A 20,504-nucleotide genomic window follows, 5' to 3' on the forward strand; every position below is an offset into this window, starting at 1 on the left:
CTGGGATATTTCACTCAGCATAATGTTCTCCAGAGTCAACCATTTTGAATAATATTGCATGAGTTCCTTGTTTTTCAATGCAGCATAGTATTCCAACAGATATCTTTCTATAGCTCTAAAGTCTTTGAAGTATGTGATTAATACATATTTACACAGAAGCAGGTAAAAGATATATTAAAATATATGATATAGTTGAGATTTAACAGTTGTTCTATAAATCAGATCCTGGAACATCAGTAAATAGTCATCTGAATTGAAGATTCATCTTTAACCTTTTATTTGTGGCTTACCATCTTCTAATGTAAACAGATCATACCCAGAGAACATGGAGCTTTTATTTTGGATTACTTAGAAAATCTTAACTAATATTGTCATTTTTCACAGTGGCATGTTATATTAAGGACTGTCATTGTTAGTTCAGATGCTAGCTAAGATAATAGTTTGGATCCTCCAGCAAAAGTAGACTAAGTAAAAGTATGTGTATGGAGTTGGGTTTGGGAGCTCTTCACAGATTATTTGGCATTCAGTATTTTATACTATTCCTCTACCCCCTTGTCAACCCTAACTAATTTGATCTAAAGTGTTTATTGCTGATTGCTAGCATCTCCTATTTTATATTTCAGTCTCTGTTGGATAATATATCAATTTATATTGGCATATCTACTTAAATATTTAAAAATTCTAGATTTTAAAGTGTTAATATACAAATTACATAGCACCTCATTTCAGCTGCATTCTTTACAGCTGAGAAAGTTGAGACTATGAAAAACTAAGAGACTTGAATAAAGTCACACAGCATTGCTGAAATTTCAGGACACAACTAGGCCATACTCCTCCCCCCCTCCACTCCTTACCCATCCTTATTGAAGCAGTTTTGCGTATCCTGTTCCAGATTGTTATTACAATATACTTAATTGTCTGATTGTCCATTTGTTTCAAGTTGGTCTTCCCTTCCTAAGTCCATTACAGTATTCATTGTCTACCAATTTTATTTCTGCTCACCCCATACCCCTCTAACCGTCCCAGGTCTATAATAGAGGTCATACACAGTATTTATCCCTTTGTGACTGATATACTTCACTCAGCATAATGTCCTCTAGACTCGTCACTGTAGTATAGTGTTTCATGAGTTCCTTATTCTTTTTAATGTTACATAGTACTCCATTGTGTGAATATACTCCAGTTTCTCTATTCATTCGTTTAAACACAGTCCTTTTGACTCTAAAACCCTATGCTTTCCTCTTTCTCTCAGTTAATTGCACTGCAAAATTTCTTATATATAAGGGAAACAGTTATAGGATAACGGACCAATCAGGAATACATACAGATTTATCTCTAGTTTAAGTGTAAAATAATTTAACACTATTTCATGGACTGCTAGGAAAACAAACAGATTTGTCCTGGAGAGGGTTAAACCGGGTAGCTCCTTGGAGGCAAGGATTCTGAGGCTCCCTCTAACTTACTTTGGACATGTTGTGAGGAGAGACCGGTCCTTAGAGAGGGACATCATGCTTGGGAGGGTGGAGGGAGGGCGCAGGAGAGGAAAGCCCTCTATGAGGTGGATTGATTCAGTGACTGGGATAATTGGGATGGGAGTGTCGGGGACAGTGCGATTGGCACAGGACAGAGCGGAGTTTAGGTCTGTTGTACATAGGGTCGCTATGAGTCGCAGGCGACTCGATGGCACATAACAACAACAAATGGGGGGAAAAAACCCCACAACAATCTACTAGTTAGACTTTCTTAATATTCTGCTTCCTCCTATTTTGAGAATTTACTGAACATACTTCTTAAAATAAAATAAAACATCAAACCTAGCTGGAAATAATGCCCAAGTGGATTTTGAGAAAGATGTATTTTAATAACTTTTACCTTTTCATCTTAAAAACTTCATCTTTTCATATTGGAAAAATTACCTACATATATAAATCTGACTCTATAGGGATATTTTAATGCTTTATTACTTTTTTTGTCATCATAAAAGCACTCTTCATTATGCTGCTTGTATTTTAGTTTTGTGTGAAGTATAAAGAAGTATGCCTTATGAAGGTTAAAATATTGGTAAAGAGGAAAATGTGCAACAGTGACTGAAAGAATATCCATCTTTTCTGTAAACTTATTAAAAATCACAAAGATTTTTTTTACATTTTTAAAAATATATTTTTGAGATTCAAGATCTCATGAGTGCACATAATGACAAATGGAAGTATAACAGTGAAGCCCCCCAGTGAGGTGATGGACACTGTGACTTGAACGGTGGGGCTCTAGTGTGTCAGAGATGAAGACGGCCCATGATAGGGCAGGGTTCAGAGCGGCTGTTCATAAGGTCGCTAGGAGTCATACTCGACTCGATGGTACCTTACCACCACAGTGTACTTGTTTAAAGTATATATATGGTCTGTTTTAAGAATCATTGAAGAAATTCTGTAAACGTCAACACCCAGCCGGAGATTCTATTCAACTCTCATGTTGCACTGCAGTGCTCTTTATCATTGCCAACAACTAACGTTCGTCAGACACTACATATATTCCCTTTTTGGTTAGTCAGAATGATAACATGTTACTGCAAATTGACAAGTTTCCAGGGGGAATGTGCACCATGGAGTGTACTCTCATCTTCCTTTTTCACATGGTATCTGGAATATAGTTCTTTGACCTGTGACATTAGCGGGAGCTCTGAGGGCTTAGTCAGTTGTCAATACGAAGTTGCACTGCTAACCCAAAGGCTGTTCTGGGAGCTTGAGTCCACCAGCCGCTCTGAAAGAGAAAGATGGGAGCCTCCTCCCTTGCCATTTATTTATTGCCTTGGAAACTCACTGGAGGGTCAGCTAGACCCAAGAGCACGAAGTGCCTGAGTGAGGACATATCTAAGACCACAAAACCCTCCTTTTTGACATGAGCTCTTTTTAATGTCCTAGTGCATTTTAAGTATTATGCAAAAAAAAAAAAGAAATGAAGTCTATGAATTGTTGAACTTGCAAATTCAGAATGCACTTTTTACCTTTAATTGGTCCGAGAGAAGCTGTATTACGTTGCTAAATGTTGAATGCATTGATCCTTCAACTATAATGTATAGGATTGACTTTAAGAACTTATTAAATGTAGGTGCCATCACCTACCATTCAATTCTAATGTAGTCAATTTGAATTTGGGTCCAAAAAAAATCTGCTAAAGGTGAACTGTTATCCCTTTAGAAACACTGATCTATGGGAGTGTGTGTGTGGGGGGGGGGGGGGGGATGTATCTTATTTTAGAAGATTATATCAATGCTTTAAAATATTGGGTGAATTCATGTTTTACATCTGATAGTCAATCATTCATAGACAACCTGTGTTCTATTTCTATAATTACCTGTCTCCAGATCCTCTGACTTATCCAAGGTAATATGCTCAAAAGTGAGTAACTTGTTATTCCCAGAAATCAATCTCTGACTACATTGTTGGCCTACTGTTTTTTTTCCTTCAGAAACAGAAATATCCTGACAGAAATATTTTCTTTCCTTTTTACTGGGCCCTAACTAAAATAGCTACTCATTTCTTTTTCCCAAGCTCTTGTAGCCCAAACAGTGATGTGCTTGTCTGCTGAAATATTAGGGGTTCAAAGCCACCCAGTTGCTTTGTGGCAGAAAATACACTGATGATCTGCTTGTGTAAGAAATTCCCACCTAGGAAACCCTGCAGGGCAGTTCTGCTCGGCCCCAGAGCATTGCTCTGAGTCATTATAATGTCACCTAAATGCATCTCTTGGCTTCTTGTTGTTGTTGTTGTTGCTAAGTGCTGTCGAGTCGCAGGCGACTCATAGCGACCCTATGAAGGAGAGTCCGCGACGCTTGGGTGCCTTTCATCCTCTCTCCAGTTTCATAGGGTTTCCAGAGGCAAGCTATTACGGAAGTGGATGCCACTCCTCCTTCCAAGATCTCTTGGTTTAGGAGGTCTTTAAAAATGGGCATGAATGGAATTTCTTCTGTAAAGAAAAAGATCTTGGGATGAGGGTTAAATTCCTCAGCCTGTGTTATTGTTTGGGTTGTTTTGTGTTGGGTTTGGTGTTGGGTTTTTGTTTTGGTTTTTTTCTTCTTTACCATCTTGTTAATCAAGTGTCAGTATCTTGACCTGGTGGTGCAGTGAGTTCAGGGTTGAGCAGCTAATCGAAAAATCAGCTATCCAGACCTATCTGCCACTCTGTGGGAGGACGATAGGCCAGCCCTTCGCATTTAGATTTGCAGCCGATGAGATGGACTTGATGGCAGTAGGTTTGTTTTGTTTGTTTGATTCCTGGATAACAAAATGGACACATCAGTGACACAGGCAACACCCGGCATTCTGCTGCGTACTAACATTTTGTCAATTCGGGGACAGCGAAATGTGCATAGAGCCCAACTCTTCCCTCCCCTCAGTAGTCAGTCACTGTAGGCAATCGACAAAAAAATGTCATGAATAAAAGGTTCTCCAAGGCTGTTCTCATATGCAGATCTAATCATGTACACAGCCTTTGCAAAGAAAATGGAGCCAGATGTTGTTCACCATTTATAGCTACACAGATGGCTCCAAGCATAGAGGAATATAGTAAATTCAAAAGGAATTCCTCCTGAAACTCTAGTGGAATGTAATCCTAAATTTAGAGGGAAGATAGCAGTGGGCTAAATTCAGATTGACTTATGCTGATTTGCACTAGTATTTTGTGGGTTTCAAAACACCAGGCTGCTAAATTGTTCTTAATTTAAACACATACAGTTTCTGATGTTTCTGCCAGATTAGCTGTTGGTTATCTTTTTGCTGGTACTAATGCTGTTGGAACACTACTGTTTCTAATTTCTGGCATCTGATATCATGTATGGTTGTGCCTATTTTATCATGCTAATTTTTTCCCAAGTAGTACATGTTTTCAATAATACAAGACACACATATACATGTACACATACACACACATGTGCAAAGAAGCCCACTTATTCACATATATGTATGTGTCTGGTATATGTACTTTGGTCAGACATAAAACTGGTATTTAATCTTTATTAAAAATGAAAGGAATATTCTTTTCTTTAATTATTTAAAGTACATATGTTCTCTGGATTTCAGTTAAGGGTTTTTTTTAAAAAATTAACTTAAAATATTGGCATATCAGATTCATGTCTTTTTTTTTATTTTATTGAGAAAAACATATTGGGGGTACAAGGAGGCGAGGGTTGGGGGCAGAAGGGTGAGGATGGGTAGGGATGCAGTTGTCAGATTCATGTCTTTTATACAGTTGCATTTGTGAAATGAAAACATTGTTAGAAAAAAAACAGTCTTAGAGGATCTTCTGGAATTTCACATTTAGAATTTCATGTCATTTTTAATTCAATGAAATATTCAAAATAGGTAAAATAAATGCACAGTTTTGCCACTGTGAAAGATATTCCTACCACAAAAGTGTAAATTTTCTTTATAGTGTCTTTTTGGAGTGAAAACCTTAAGACTAGCTAGAAGCAAGAGTAAGAATTTTCAATAATAATCCCCTCCCATTTACCTTATCATTATACACTTATATTTTGAGTTGTTTGCTTGTTTACTGGGACTCAAATCAGAAGGATCAAAGATGCTGATAATTATTTAGTCCTATCAAACTTCACAAGTAATGGTTTTCTGCTGAAATGCAAGTGAAGATCAGCTTTTTCTACAATCTGGCTATCACTCGGAAACTTTATCAAACTATGAAATCCTGGGCCCTGGCATTTGCATTTTTAAATTTAAGCTTTCAAATTCTACCTAGATACACTGAAATTTCTTAGCACAGCTGGATTATTAGTGTTTGAACTCACATTTGGGAACCACTGGCCTAAAAGACTATTTATTCTTTTTACTTATCATTTCATTTTTTTTTAGTGGTTCTTTCCTCCAGTGTGTTGGGGCCATGCCTTAGTATGTTTTAACCATAATTTACACTGTAGTCCTTTCACTGAAGAATAACAACTGATAGTTGTTATTCCCACTGTTCACAGAGCTTTGGTTTTCATTCCAGCCATGCATTAAAAGTAAAATATTTTTTTTATTGTTTTTAGGACCAAAAACTGTGTTATCAGTACTTCTTAAGCAGTATCAGAATTATCATGTTGTGATTCAATCTGTTACAATTTTATGGTCCGAATGTTATAATCTCATTATCATAGACTCTCAAAATACATTTCTTAGACTCTCAAATCAAAGATCAAGTGGAGTGGAGAGTGACTTTTCTCCGTATTAAGATGGCTTGTGTATGACAGGATTGTTTAGTGCGATGCCTACTGCTGAGGTTTGGAACAGGATTCCTCTGGAGTATATACAGTATCTGAATTCCTTTACGAGTCCCACAAAAGCTGCACACTGCCAACTTTTCTGACTTTAGAGCTCTAAATTAAGGCCAGCTCTTTTGCTCATCCCACAAACTCTTTCATGTTCGCTAACCGCAGCCTGAGAAAGGCGCCTTGGTTTCAACAGCAGCAGACCAGCATATGTTTACTTAATTCCTAAGACGTGATGACAGTGGTCTCTGTGCCACTAAAAGCTTTTCTCTTTATTATTTTTGGTTGAAGCTGATTTCCAAGCTTGCCTCGCATGTCACGTGTGTTTTGCAGCGCCTTCAATGATGCCCAGGAAGAGCAGTGGAAGCTCAGGGAGCAGCAGCTGAAAGTGCAGATTGCTCAGCTCGAGGCCACCTTAAAATCTGACTTAACAGACAAAGCTGAAATCCTTGACAGATTAAAAACGGAAAAAGGTACATACAAAATAACTAACTGCTCCCTTACTCATCTCAGACATCTGATGTTTATTCACCCGTCTATCATTACTTACGGTGGTGCCTCTTGTGTGCCAGGCACCTTGCTATGTTCTAGGGACACAGCTTGTGTTAAAAGCCGTACTGTTCCTAAATTTATTGGTGCTCTCAATTTCCCTTTAGGTGGCCCACACTTTCTGTCAAAGGAATGCTTTTCTCTCAGCGTTCCTCGTGTTCAGTTGTGTTGAATGGGTTTCATTTTTCTATATGCCGAGCCTTTCTTTAATCCAACAGTCAACAAGTGTTTATTGAGTACCAACATGTGCTAGACACTCTACTGAGTTCTCTCACTACAACAGGGAATAAAACGCAGATCTTGTTCTCATTCAGCATACACTTACCAGGGAGAAATCGACAACATGTAAACAAATATGTCATACGTCAAGTCGTGGTGAGTAAAAGGGAAAGCAAAAAACAATGTAAAATGATTGCGAGCATTGGAAGTGGTTGCTTGCTGGTGTGATAATTAAAACAAGAATAGTCTCTCTGATAATGAGATCGTGATTCTACTCTGAGACAATGCTAAAAGCCACGAAGTTGGGGCAGAATGTCCTTTCTAAAGCAATAGCCATTAGTAAGTTTCATTTCATGGATTGCAGATCCCACCCTTCTTATCTCAACAGAAGTAAAATAATGTGTAAAGTAGATGTGAAAATTACTATAATATATATTTGCATATACACACACATGAATGACAGAGAAAAGGAATTCTTTGATTGAATTGTTGAATGTGTCTGTTCCTCTGCTGAAGAAACTAAATACTGTGATTTTAAAGTTTTATTGCATGAGAAGATTTGAAAGTTTAAAGCTAACTCAGAGGGGGAAAAATACCAGCTCAGTACTCTTATATATTGAGGTGGAACACAAGTGCCATCTTTCATTGAAAATAAGAAACATTTTTCATCCTTTAACACAGTTGAAACTTGGCTACACGTTAGTGGTGATCACAATTGCAGTTTGCCATTTTTCTTCCTATTTTAACAAATATAAATTTTTAATGCATTTTGTACCAGTGAATTCATTAATTTTAATTAACTATAGTATATTTATTTACCATTTAATTCAACATTACATCTAACACAGATTATTTGTACATTTTTCAGTAGAAGATTGTGGGTACAATAGAATATTAACATGATTCAGGTCTAGTAGACGTTTAATATTTTTAATATTAAAAATTTTAATGTGCATTGCATAATACGTAATAAAGGCTTTCTCCTAGTAGTTCCTCAATAAATCTTGTTTACAGGAGAAATGCTCTAAATTCCCTTTCTGTGTTCCAAAAACCAACCTAAGCTGCTCCTTCTAAGACAAAGAGAAACTAAATAACCTTTTATTGTTGTTATACTTTATTGCCCTGGATACCTAGAAACTTTATCTGTATCATTATACACTTCCAAAATTTAGACAACTGACTTAGTCTCTGGAAAGAAATTCATCTTAAGGGAAAAGAATCTTGATATTTCCCTTCTTTTTTAAAAACCCTATTTATTATGGTTGAATTAATGCTGAAAGTTCCTATTACTACAATTGGTAAATTGTTTTAATTCAATTACTCCTTTTCTAGTATTTTTTACTGATTCTTTTTCTTTTCATATTAAATACAAGGTTTTTTTTTTAATTTTGGAAAACAAAAATAATTCATATACTATGGGGAGGTGGAAAGTCCTATAAACAATAAAGTTACTAAAATCACTCCCACAACCTCTAAGGTAATGCCTCTTAATATTTTGTTGCAGGCCTTCTCAGAATTGTTTCTGTTTAGCTTCATAATGTACTTTTCTTTTTAGTATTTTGTGAGGTCATTCCTTGCATAAATATCCACAGCACCACTTGTAATGTCTGTTACACTTCTTCACCAAACAGATGTGCCAAAAAATAGTTACCAATATTCTAGTGATAAATATTTAGATAGGTTTATTTTTCTGGGTGCCAGAAACAAAACACATTGATATACTTATTTCCTTAAAGAAAATATTAGAACTGAAACTGTATTTAATGCAACTTTTATTTTCCAGCTGATTATATGAAAAACACTGTACAGCCTTTAACTCATTCATCTTCCAGGAAAATACTAAACAGAAAATTGAAATTGCCTATTTAAGGAAATCTTTTATTTAGAAAGTTTATTTTTATATTACCAATTGTGAAATTGTTTACTTTGAAGTTCGTCCACACATTTACCTTTTCATGTATCAACTGTTCTCTGCTGGAAGATGTTTCCTTAGCTTCTTGTAATCATTCATCTAACTGGAAAATTATTTTTAAAGAATACTCACCTCTTTATTCAAGGTACAAATTAGTTTCAGATTGTGTGAATATGTGGGGGGAAGGATATGTAAATGCAGTTTGCATTTGGTTAATGCTTAAATTAACTGCATGTGTTTAAGGGCCTGCTTTTGAACATTCCTTTCTATCTTTAGCTGAAATGCATAATTCAGCATAATGCATATAGTTATATTGATCACAGCTGAAGATATTAGCACAAAGGAACTCTGAAAATTGTTCAGTTGAATTGTTCTCTGCACTTTGCTTATTAATGGTATGCTAGAAGACACAGTCTTAAAAGTGAAATGTTACCTCATTTAAATAAAAACTTGATTTTTTTTTTGCCAGATCATGACATAAGGTTTTTGAATCTTGGAAAGTGCACTTACATTTTTCAGATTCTGATTCAGTAAATCTATTTACCATTTGAACTTTGGTATCTCAGTATAGTTTAAGACCCAGAAGTTATATCCCAAATAAGCAGTTTGAAAAAGAAAAGAAAATCTATGTAGCAGATGATTCTACATAAACTTCAATATAGAGACTCTTACTGGTATTCATGAATGTTCTAAATTATTCCCCCAATAGTAACATGTTAGTTTTTAAATTATCACTGAAGCAGGAATGTTGCTATTGAAATAGAAAGCAATAGAGAATGGAAACATCTGAGTAAGTTATGTTTATTATTATATAATTCTTAGGAACACTCTTGTGAAAATTTGAAAGGCCAGAAAAACTGAAGTACAGATATAATAGTCAAAATACAGTCTGTCTGGATGCAGATGACCATTACCTGTTAGCTCACCCTTCCTAAAAATGTGTTGCTGCGAGTTCTGTTTCATAGTGGGTCTGCAGAACAGCTTCTGAGGCTTTCTAAGAACTTCAGAGGGCTTCTAAGACTATAATCTAAAGAAGCAGACTGACATATCTTTTTCCCAAAGAGTTAGGAACTGAGTTGCATATTTAACCACTGGAACCACAAGTGGTTTAGGCTCACCCTTGAAGACCCTTGTAAAGTTCTACTGGACAGAGGACAAATGGCTGTTATCTTGGAAACCTTTGTTTTTATATATTTCTAACTACATTCACCTAATCGTCCTGTTAAGATATTTAATCCTAATCAACACAAAATAAACAGTGCTACCTTCTCTTTCTGCTCCCTTACCAAAAAACTTTCTCTCACAAGAGTTTCTATTTATTAATAATCTTATATTTTAATTTCAAGCTAATTACTTGGTCTTTACCTTCAGTATTCTTAAGTAGTATTCATTAGCTAGAAATTCATTCATTTGATTCACTAAACATTAGCAACTTATACCGTAGGATGATTTTTTAACCTTCATCAGTGGTAAAGGAGCACTAGTGGTGGGGTCTAGAGAGAGCTGCACTTCTAAGCCGAAGGCTGTCAGTCAGAGCCCCAGCTCTGCAGGAGAAAGAGGGGCAGCCTCCTCCTGTGCAATTTACAGCCTCTGAAAACCTGGTGGAGGGGCAGCTGAGAGTGGATTCTGATTTGAAAACATTGAGTTCAGTTTGGGTAATATTACTATACTTAACATTAAAATATATCTGTGTACCTGAGGGAGCGCTGGTGGCCTAGTGGCAAGAAGCTGTGCTGCAATCCCAGAGACAGGCGCTCCGAGGACTCCAGCAGCTCCACAGGGTTGGCAGTCTCCTCCCATGCGATTAAGTACCTCTGAAAACCTGCTGTGGGTTGATTCTGATTCTGTGGTGCACAACCTAGGCTCACACCTTATTTTAATTTTTATTAAGTCAGGACATAAAGTGACATTAAAGCACCCAGATGTAATCCCTGGGGTTTTTTTAACTGCATAATTTAACCTTTTTACTTGCATTTATAGTTTGGGAATACACAGCATTATAAAGTGAAAAACACTTAAGTATAAAATAACAGCAGTATGGGAATATATTTATGTAAAAGACCTCTTGACAAATGTGCTGATTTATTTCCAGTGGGTGTTGTTGTTGTTGTTGTTGTTGTTGTTGTTGTTTAAGAAAACAAAGCAAAAATGTACAGCTTGGATTGAACACTTAATGATAAATCTTTGAGAGTGGGAAGAAATTAATGTAAGATCCTTTGGATAATACCGTTAGTTGGTCCATAGGAAACACCAGAAGTGAAGTGTCTACCACTACAGTAAACTCTCTTGAAACTCACTTAAGAAAATAAAACTAAAGAAAAACAGTAGATTTATTAGTGAGCTGTTATGCTTTCTAGTCTAAGTTAAACATGTTTGACCAAAAGCAAACCAAACTTATTGGCGTGTAGTCGATTCTGACTCTTAATGTCTATAGGACACAAAAGAAATACCCTCCTGTAGGTTTCCAAGGCTATAAATCTTTCCGTAACCTCTTTCTTCGTGGAGCAGCTGGTGGATTCAAACTCTTCATCTTACAGTTCACACTCAGCCACATTAATGTCCTGGGTTTGCTGTGTTCCACACTCTGCGCTCAGGTTAGTTGGTCATGAAGAGGAGTGCATAGGCCCATTTTCATTCCGTTACTCTGTGTACTGCTAATTAATAGCATGAACCCAGGGGAAAAAGTACACACATGACATTACTACCACTGTTTCTTTCTGCCTCACATAATAGCTTTGTTGAAAACATGATTGGTTAAAAGTGTGGTTAATTGAAATGATGGGATCATAGTTTAAGTAGCAGAGAAATGGTCTTGTTTTAGTACAGAGACTTCACGCTAACTTGGGGAAGGAAAATTCCTGGAAGCCAATTAAAAAGCTAAAAGACAAAATTTTTCTTTGCATGCCTTTCAGGACCCGTAATAAGTAAGTAAAAATCATAGATTTAGAAACATACTTTCTTAGATATTTTAAGTAGATTGCTCCTTTGAAGTCCCAGAGCCATGTTTCCTTATATTACTACTATGAATTTAAGTCTTAAGCTTTTGATAAGCAAGTGAATCATATGGCAGACACATGATAGTGTTTGTTCCTTCCCCCTTCCCTGGCCTTCGTCTAGATACTAGTTCAGTTTCCTCTCAGACCAAAGGACTAGATCAAGCTTGTTTCGTATCAGGAATTAAACGAAAATGAAATAGATCTTTGCACCTAATTCTCACTTACATTTCTAAATGTGCTGGCTTTGTTTTTAAGATAAATATGAAAAACTCATTCAAGAGAATAAAGATCTACAGTTACAGTATCTAGAACAAAAGCAACAACTTGATGAACTTAAAAACCGCATGAAGTTTTTTGACAAGGTAAACTTTATTTTCTTACTTAGGAAATAAACTCAAATTTGTTTTTTATCTACATATTTTAGAAAACAGTATACCACAAAGCAAAAGAATATGAATATATAGTTTCATTATGATAATTAGGCAGTTTATGTGGTGAATAATTGTAATGTCTGTTGACCTTCCCATTGATACCTGTTTTTACTTTATTTCAGGAGAGTGATGTTAATGTTGATGAATTGAGAGAAGCTCTCCTACTCATAAAGGTAGCATTCGGAACTTCACCTTGACTTTCATATTGGCACATAGCTGTTTTAGGTTTATAAGGATGCTGCTTCTCCGTAACCCTAATACTTGAAGCGTGTGTTCTTCGTGCATCAGCTAAAATTCAGTGCAGCTTTTCCTTATACACGTGTATGTCCTTTTCAGATCTACTGAGACTCAGGAAAGTGGTCAGATGACATTTAGCATATCCTCATTTCATAATGACATTAAAGTTACATTACAGTAGGGCCCCTCCTCTTACTGTAATAAACATTTTACTGTGGTGTATGCTTCACTATCAAACTGACCATTTTCTATCCTATGAAACTTCAATGTACCATATTAAGTAAATTATTGAATTGCAAGAATAACAAGAAGATGCCTTCCACTGACGGGATAGTCTTCTTTTTAAGAATACACACACAAAATACATTTCTTTCCTCTCGGATTATTGCAGTACAGATTTTAACCATAGAAGTAAAATTAAATATAGAGTATTTATTATGCCACGAAATAACTTTTTTACTATAATTGTTCCAGATGTCTACACAAATATATTTTTTCTCTATCACAACTGCTTTCTTCTTTATAGAAAAGTGGAAATACATCTGTTTTCAATCAATGAGCTTTCCTTGCTTTATCTGTATTAATTCAGACTATTCGTTGTATGAATTCTTCCTTCGATAACATATTTTTGTTTTAGGCTCAAAAAGAACAAAAGAATGGTGGAGACCCTTCCTTTTTAGAGAAAATAGACAATAAAAGTAACAAAGATCTAGAACGTTCCATGAGAGAACTGCAAGCGACTCATGCAGAAACAGTCCAAGAACTTGAAAAGACAAGAAACATGCTAATTATGCAACATAAAATTAATAAGGATTATCAGGTAATGTAATATATTAAATCAGGAGATAGGTGTCTTGTAATATTGTAAAGTATATAAGATATGTCATCAGTAAATGACTTACTTTTGCTAAGGTGTGTTAAGTATTCTCTATTATAATGAAGATCTATTACAATGAAGATCTATTACTGCTGTAGTCATGGGATTTAGTTTTCTAACACAGATTAAATCATTTAAAAACAAATCTTTCTGTTTTCATCTCTGGGTTTAGCAAACTAGGAGTGGCAGTGAACTCACTGATGCTATACTTTTACTGGTGAACTTTGCCACGCACAATTTTTTTCAACTGTCTGCTAATTGCTGTTTATACCTGGTGAGAAATGAATATGGAAAATGGAACAAGTCATAAAGGTGCTGAAACTTTTCTTTTTCTTAGATGGAAGTTGAGGTAGTAACCCAGAAGATGGAAAATTTGCAGCGAGATTATGAACTAAAAGTAGAACAGTACGTTCATCTTCTGGATCTCAGGGCAGCACGTATCCAGAAATTAGAAGGTACAGTATTCTCTGTAGTCAGTAAATCAAAGGGGTGGATTTTTTAAATAGTTGAAAAGGTCCGGCACATACACACTCAACAGTTTCATTTTCACTCTACACCGTCAGTAATAGTCTACAAGAAAGGCTAGTTTTTTTCTGCTCCATTTCTACTCAAGAATTTTTAGTGATTGCTTTCTGCTTTTCAAATTCAGTATTGCAAACATGATTTCAAAATACTTCATCAAGTACCATAGACCCAAATGTACCAGATAATTTCTCATTTCTCTTCTAAGCAGCCTGTGTACCTAAACCCATCTGGTCTGCTTACTCTTGGTCAACTTCACCTTCCTCAGTTCCACCACCAGGCCTTTACTCCATCAGAATGTTTTGCCTCTGACCATTAAGATAGACCCTGCTTTGCAGTCTAACTCATTGGTCCCAGGTAGTTGACTCCGATTACTCCTGCCCCGTCTTCTCCCGATAAAGCCATTGTTATTATTGCTCAGACTTCAGCAAGCAAGAAAATCACCTGAAGAACTTATTTAAAGCCTGTCCCCTTGGATCCTGTGCATAGAGATCCTGGACATCATGACTGTGGATTTAGGTAGTCCCTGAATTATGAACAAAATCGGTTCCTAAGTATGTCTGTAAGTTGAATTTGTAAGTAAATCAGAGCAGGTGCATCCAATTCTTCTTTAGCCTTACCTTTATACAAAAGAAAGATCCCTGGTGGTACAGTGATTAAAACACAGGATTGCTAACCAAAAAGGTCAGCCACCTGCCTCACAGGAAGAATATGACAGTTTGCTTCTGTAAATGGTCATTAGTGTCAAATGAAGCAAAGAAGCTCAGTGATATGAGGGTCATAGGCCATTGCATCTGGCAAGTAATTGATGGATGTCTGTCCCTTCTAGAGTAATGTCACAGAAAAAGTAAGGCAAGGGCAGTTTTCAGGAGATTGAAGTATGCCCGTCTCCAGCAGAGTTGGAGATACAAGTGTACATGACTCCTGATAGACATTTTAATCGGACATAAGGGAAGAAGTATATCTAAAAAGATATATTTATTTTCTTTAAAAAAATCTTCTAGATACAATTATTCAAAATGGGCGACCCTGGAGGACATGATGCTGAGTGAAATAACTCAGTCACAAAGGGACAAATGCTATATGGTGCCACTGTTGTAGAATGAGGCTAACATTGGGGTGGGGGTAAGACTGAGGAAAACTGGATAAATTATGTTTACTGCATTGAAGTCTATGAGGGAGAGAATAGTTTAAAAGTATTATATTTTAGGGCACTATGTTTATTATAAGAGTACGGAATGAGGGTTGCAGAGTGGATTATATTTGGGGTGGGGGTGGGGGTGGGGGGTGTACGGGGGGGGGGTGTACCAATGAAGGGGTTTTTCTTTTGCTTTTCAAGGAGAGGGGCGAAGGGTTGGGGAAAGTGCAACAATGAATGAATGGAATTCCAAAATCTCTGTAGATGTTCATTGAAATGAAAAATAAATAAATTTAATTTTTAAAAAAGTCTTCTAGATACAGACAATAGTTAACATTCTCTTAAGTGCAAATGTATAAACTGTGTAGCTCCATTAGTTGGAGCATGTGTAAAACCTGGTAAAGACGGTAAGCAAAACTATCCACCAGGTCAATAGGCAGCATCTCAATAGATGGAGAAAAGCTTGAGGTGGTTAATTACTTCACCTTGCTTGGATCCACAATCAACACTCTTAGCACCAGCAGTTAGGAAATCAGAAGACAAGTTGCACTGGAAAATCGACTATCAAGGACAACTCCAGAACACAAGAGAGCAACAGTGTCAGTGTAGAGACTTAAGTTGTGCCTGATCCAGGCCATAGTCTTCTTATTTGTTTGCTATGCTTCTGAGAACTGAATAGTGAAAAAGGATGTAAGAAAAGAATCGATGCCTTTGAGGTATAGTGCTGGAGAATACTACTGAACTGCCAAGAGAAAGAACAGATCTGTCCCGGAGAGGGTGAAACCAAGTTCCTCCTTGGAGACATGCATTTTGAAGCTCCATCTCATGTACTTTGAGCATGTCAGGAGGGACCAGTCCTTGGAGAAGGACATCATGCTTAGAAGGGTACCGGGTCAGCGCAGGAGAAGATGACCCTGGATGGGATGGATTGACACAGTGACTATGGCAGTGGGGCCAGATATGTCAGAGATGGTGAGGTGGGCTCAGGACAGGGCCAGGTTCGGAGTCATGAGTCACATAACAACAACATTAACTGCAAAAGTAAAAAGGGGTATCTCTTCATTTGCTGAATGGCAGGAGCTAGTGAAACCAGAAATTAACCTCACAGGAGACCTGATAATAGGAATGATTATGAAATACGAGGAATAATTATTTACCAAGTATTTACTTCAGTTATTCATTCAGAATTTTCTTCCATTTCCCCCTAGTTTAGGGGGATATATTACAATTTAAAGTGTTAAAATAAAATTTCTGTATAGCATGTACACAAAGCTCATGTGTAATCGTAGAATTTGATTGAAACTGTTCATGAAAAGTACTTTTGTAGCCTTCCCACCACTTCAAAAGCCGGTTTGCATCTTCATATGTCAATATTTGAAAATCTCTAAACTGTGCTTTTCTTTTTTTTTTTTTTTTTTTGCAGCCCAATTAAATGATATTGCCTATGGCACCAAGCAGTACAAATTTAAATCTAAAATCATGCCAGATGACTCTGTTGATGAGTTTGATGAAACCATCCACTTAGAACGAGGCGAAAATCTATTTGAAATCCATATCAACAAAGTCCATTTTTCTTCTGAAGTTTTCCAAGCATCTGGAGATAAAGAGCCAGTCACTTTCTGTACCTATGCTTTCTATGACTTTGAACTACAGACTACGCCTCTTGTGCAAGGCCTTCACCCCGAATATAACTTTACTTCTCAGTATCTTATCCACGTTAATGACTTATTTTTGCAATATATTCAGAAGAATACAGTCACTCTTGAAGTCCACCAAGCTTACAGCACAGATTATGAAACCGTTGCCGCTTGTCAGTTGAGATTCCATGAAATCCTAGAAAAAAGTGGTCGAATATTTAGCAAAGCCAGTTTGGTCGGTAAGTAAAAGTCTTATAAGGTTTAGATCTTTGAATTACTAATTTCGAAGCTATGTAAGTGTGGTGTTCTATGTGACTTTCTTCTCTAACTGTATCTTTTAGATTAAGGACGACATTGCCTACTTTAGCTGCCCGCAACTAATTGGATTATCTTAAAGGTCATTGATGATATCACTGCAATGGCTGTTTTGTTGGGAAGGATATGTAAAATGAAAATGTTGCTTTAGTAATTTCTAAGTACACATTTCAGTAATGTTAACTGCATTTTTCATAGTTCCACCAGAAACTCAGTACACCTTCAGCATAATTGTTACTTGCACCTTCTCAGTTCCTAGTATCCATGAAACTTCTTTCTATGGAATAGCCTGTTTAGATACATCACCCTAATAAGTAGGATCATAAAAGAATCCTTAACAGTCTTAACCTGTCTGACAGTCTGTCACACTGTGATGGCTTGCATGTTTTTGTGACGCTGGATATTATGCTACAGATATTTCAAATACCGGCAGGATCACCCCTAAGGGACAGGTCAGCAAAGCTTGCAGACTAAGACAGACTAGAAAGAAAGGCCTGGGAAGTACTCCCAATGAAAACCACATGGATTATAACAGGACAAACAAGTTCAGACTGCACTGAGGATATTAGAATAAATAAATTTAAAAAAGAACCCAAGTCCCAAGGTACTGACTGAATACCAATTTTGATGTTTAAAAAACTTAATATAGTGCTCATCTGTCTATGCCAAGAAATTTGAAAGACACTAACCTAATCAAGCAACTAGAAGAAATCCTTTCCAAAGATAGAAAAGTTGACAGAATGAAGGAAATATCAAACAATACCATGAAGATCACACACAGTTACAATTTTGCTGAAGATAATTTCACAATGGTTGCAGCAGAACACTGGCTGAGAACTGCCAGAAATTCAAGCTAGATTCTGGAAAGAGCATAGAGGAAGTGATGACTTAAAAACACATGACTCTTGACTAAATAAAGATAATGCCAGAACTATATTTACTGGTGGTTCGCTAGCAGTGCAAAGACATTTGATTGAGTCATGAGAAATTATGGATAATATTGAGAAGAATGGGAATTCCAGAACAGTTCATGTGGAACCCAAGTTCATGTGGTACCTTGAACGTCGACTCACAGGCAGGTGTTCTAACTGAGCAAGGCGATACTCTGTGGGTTAAAATAAGGACAAATATGCATCAGGGTTCTCTCCTTTTAGTAGACGCAATGCCGTCTGTGTGCTCAGCAAATAATCCAGGAAACTGGACTTTATGAAGAAGAACGTGGCAACAGGATTGGAAGAAGAATCGTTAAAAACTTGAGATAAGCAGATGACACAACTTGGCTGCATAGCAAAGACCATACCTCAACACAATGGAGAAAAGACCCAAGTTGTCAAGAATTTATTCTACTTGGGAGTCAAATCAACACCCCTAGAAACACTGTTGTGTTTTTATGTGCCTTCAAGTTGACTACCATTGATAGCAACCGTATGAATTACAGCTGTGAACCCTTTCCTAGCCTAATCCAGTCTGTCTCTGACACATCTGCTCCCGTCAGTCATCCTTAGTCCTTGCCCAGCTCTCTGATGCATAGCAAGTAATTGTGAAGACCATGGCCTGGATCAGGTGCACCTTAGTCTCTAGACTGACATTGTTATTCTTTCGATCTCTGGAGAGGTCCCTGACAGCAGATCTTCCCAATGCAGGCTGTCTTTTGATTTCCTGACTGCTGGTGCCAAGAATATTAATTGTGGATCCTAACAAGGTGAAATTTTGTCTTCTCCATCTGTCGTGATGCCGCACAGTTGGTGCGGTGGTGAGGATCTTTGTTTTCTTGATGTTATGCCGCAGTCCGTATTAAGGATTGTTGTTCTTGACCTTCTTTTCTCAGATTGGTAGAAGTTAGTGGAGAGTTTAAGACAAGACAGAGACGTAAAACTATTGCCTATAGATTTCAGAAACATTACTTTTAAGTCCCATAGAAAGAATAATTTCTAATATGTGGCAAGGAAAAAACAAACCAGATGAGCATACTTGCATTACACTATGGGAAGATGATGATGATGGCTTGAATTAAGATGATAATGAACTAGAGGTTAGGAAGTAGATTCAGTATGCAGTCTGAAAGTGATTGAACGTGCAACCAAGATGCACTAATAACTGGTGGTTGGAATGCAAAACTTTGAAACAAAGAAGGACTGATATTTAAAAAATAAGGACTTGGTAACACTAATGAGTCTAAAGATCAAATTATAGATGTTTGCCTAATCATTGAATGAGGATGACAGAAGAAGAATTGACGCCTTTGAGCTATAGCATTGGAGAACAGCATTGAACATTCTGTGTCTTGGAGAGGGTGCATCCAGAGTGCTCTTTGGAGGCAAGAATGATGAGGCTTCGCCTCACATACTTTGGGCATGTTGCTAAGGGGACTATTCCTTGGAGAAGACATGATGCTGTGAATGGTAAGGGTCAGTGAAGGAGAGGAAGACCCTCAACTAGGTGTATTGACACAGTGACTGCTGCAGTGGGCTCTTGTGTGTCAGGAAGTGTGAGGACAGCACAGGACAGAAAAGGGTTCAGATCTTTCGTTCATAGGGCCACAAGTCATACTCAGTGGCACCTAACAACAACATAATTAGTGATTTATTCATTGCATGTAACCTTTTTTTAGAGGATGTCAGCACCTATGCACAAGCACCTCACTTGAGGAACTACATGGGATCAGATTGACTACTTTTGGATTGGTGTCTACGTTCTGTTTAATAACAGCAGTGAAAACTAGGCAAGGGCCTCACTATGAAATAGACCATCTCATTGGGTACTACACCCAAGTGCAAATTGAAATTGAAGCTGAAGTAAATCAAAACAAGTCCACAAAAATCAAAATATTACTTAAAATCTATCCCACTTGTTGTTGTTGATTGCCATCGAGTCAAGCATCATAGCGACCTTATGAACAAAAGGCCTGAAGTCCCACTACAACTATCGACATTTATCAAAGTTCATAGAGTTTCCAGAGGCATGTTGTTTAGGAAGTGGATATTACTCCTGCTTCCAAACCTGTCAATAACATGTTATTGTTCTTATGTGCCATTGAGTCACCTGCAATGCATAGCGACCCTATGTACAGCAGCTCTAAATCCTTCCCTGTCCTGAGCCAGTCTCACTAAGTCGCACACACCAAAACCCCCAACACCCCAGTTACTGTATCATTTCATCTCATCTGGGGTTGCCCTCTCCTGCACTGTCCGTCCACCCTTCCAAGCATGATGTCCTTCAAGGACCAATCTCTCCTGGCCACGTGCCCAAAGTAAGTGAGGCAGAGCTTCAAAATCCTAGTCTCCAAGGAGAGCTTATCCCACTTAGATTTCAAAACTCTCTGAAGGATAGCTGTGACACATTGAGGACTAATGACTGAAGGTAAATTGAGTGTTAGAGGACATGACGAAAGCAAATGGTCATTACAAAATCTTTG

At 37.2% G+C, this 20,504-nt stretch overlaps 1 protein-coding gene across 2 annotated transcripts in view; it reads left to right on the forward strand.

The window, feature by feature from the left end:
* RPGRIP1L (RPGRIP1-like) overlaps positions 1-20,504 on the forward strand; it is a 118,196-nt gene that overhangs the window by 40,066 nt on the left and 57,626 nt on the right. For both annotated transcript variants that reach the window (XM_006897094.1, XM_006897095.1), the window contains exons 9-14: positions 6,590-6,729; positions 12,188-12,294; positions 12,486-12,536; positions 13,238-13,420; positions 13,815-13,932; positions 16,561-17,013. In XM_006897094.1, coding sequence (XP_006897156.1) covers positions 6,590-6,729; positions 12,188-12,294; positions 12,486-12,536; positions 13,238-13,420; positions 13,815-13,932; positions 16,561-17,013 — 1,052 coding nt within the window. The remainder of the gene's footprint in view (positions 1-6,589; positions 6,730-12,187; positions 12,295-12,485; positions 12,537-13,237; positions 13,421-13,814; positions 13,933-16,560; positions 17,014-20,504) is intronic.

This window comes from Elephantulus edwardii, unplaced genomic scaffold (genome assembly GCF_000299155.1).
Source record: "Elephantulus edwardii isolate Elephantulus edwardi_28Jun2011 unplaced genomic scaffold, EleEdw1.0 scaffold00201, whole genome shotgun sequence".
NCBI lineage: Eukaryota > Metazoa > Chordata > Mammalia > Macroscelidea > Macroscelididae > Elephantulus > Elephantulus edwardii.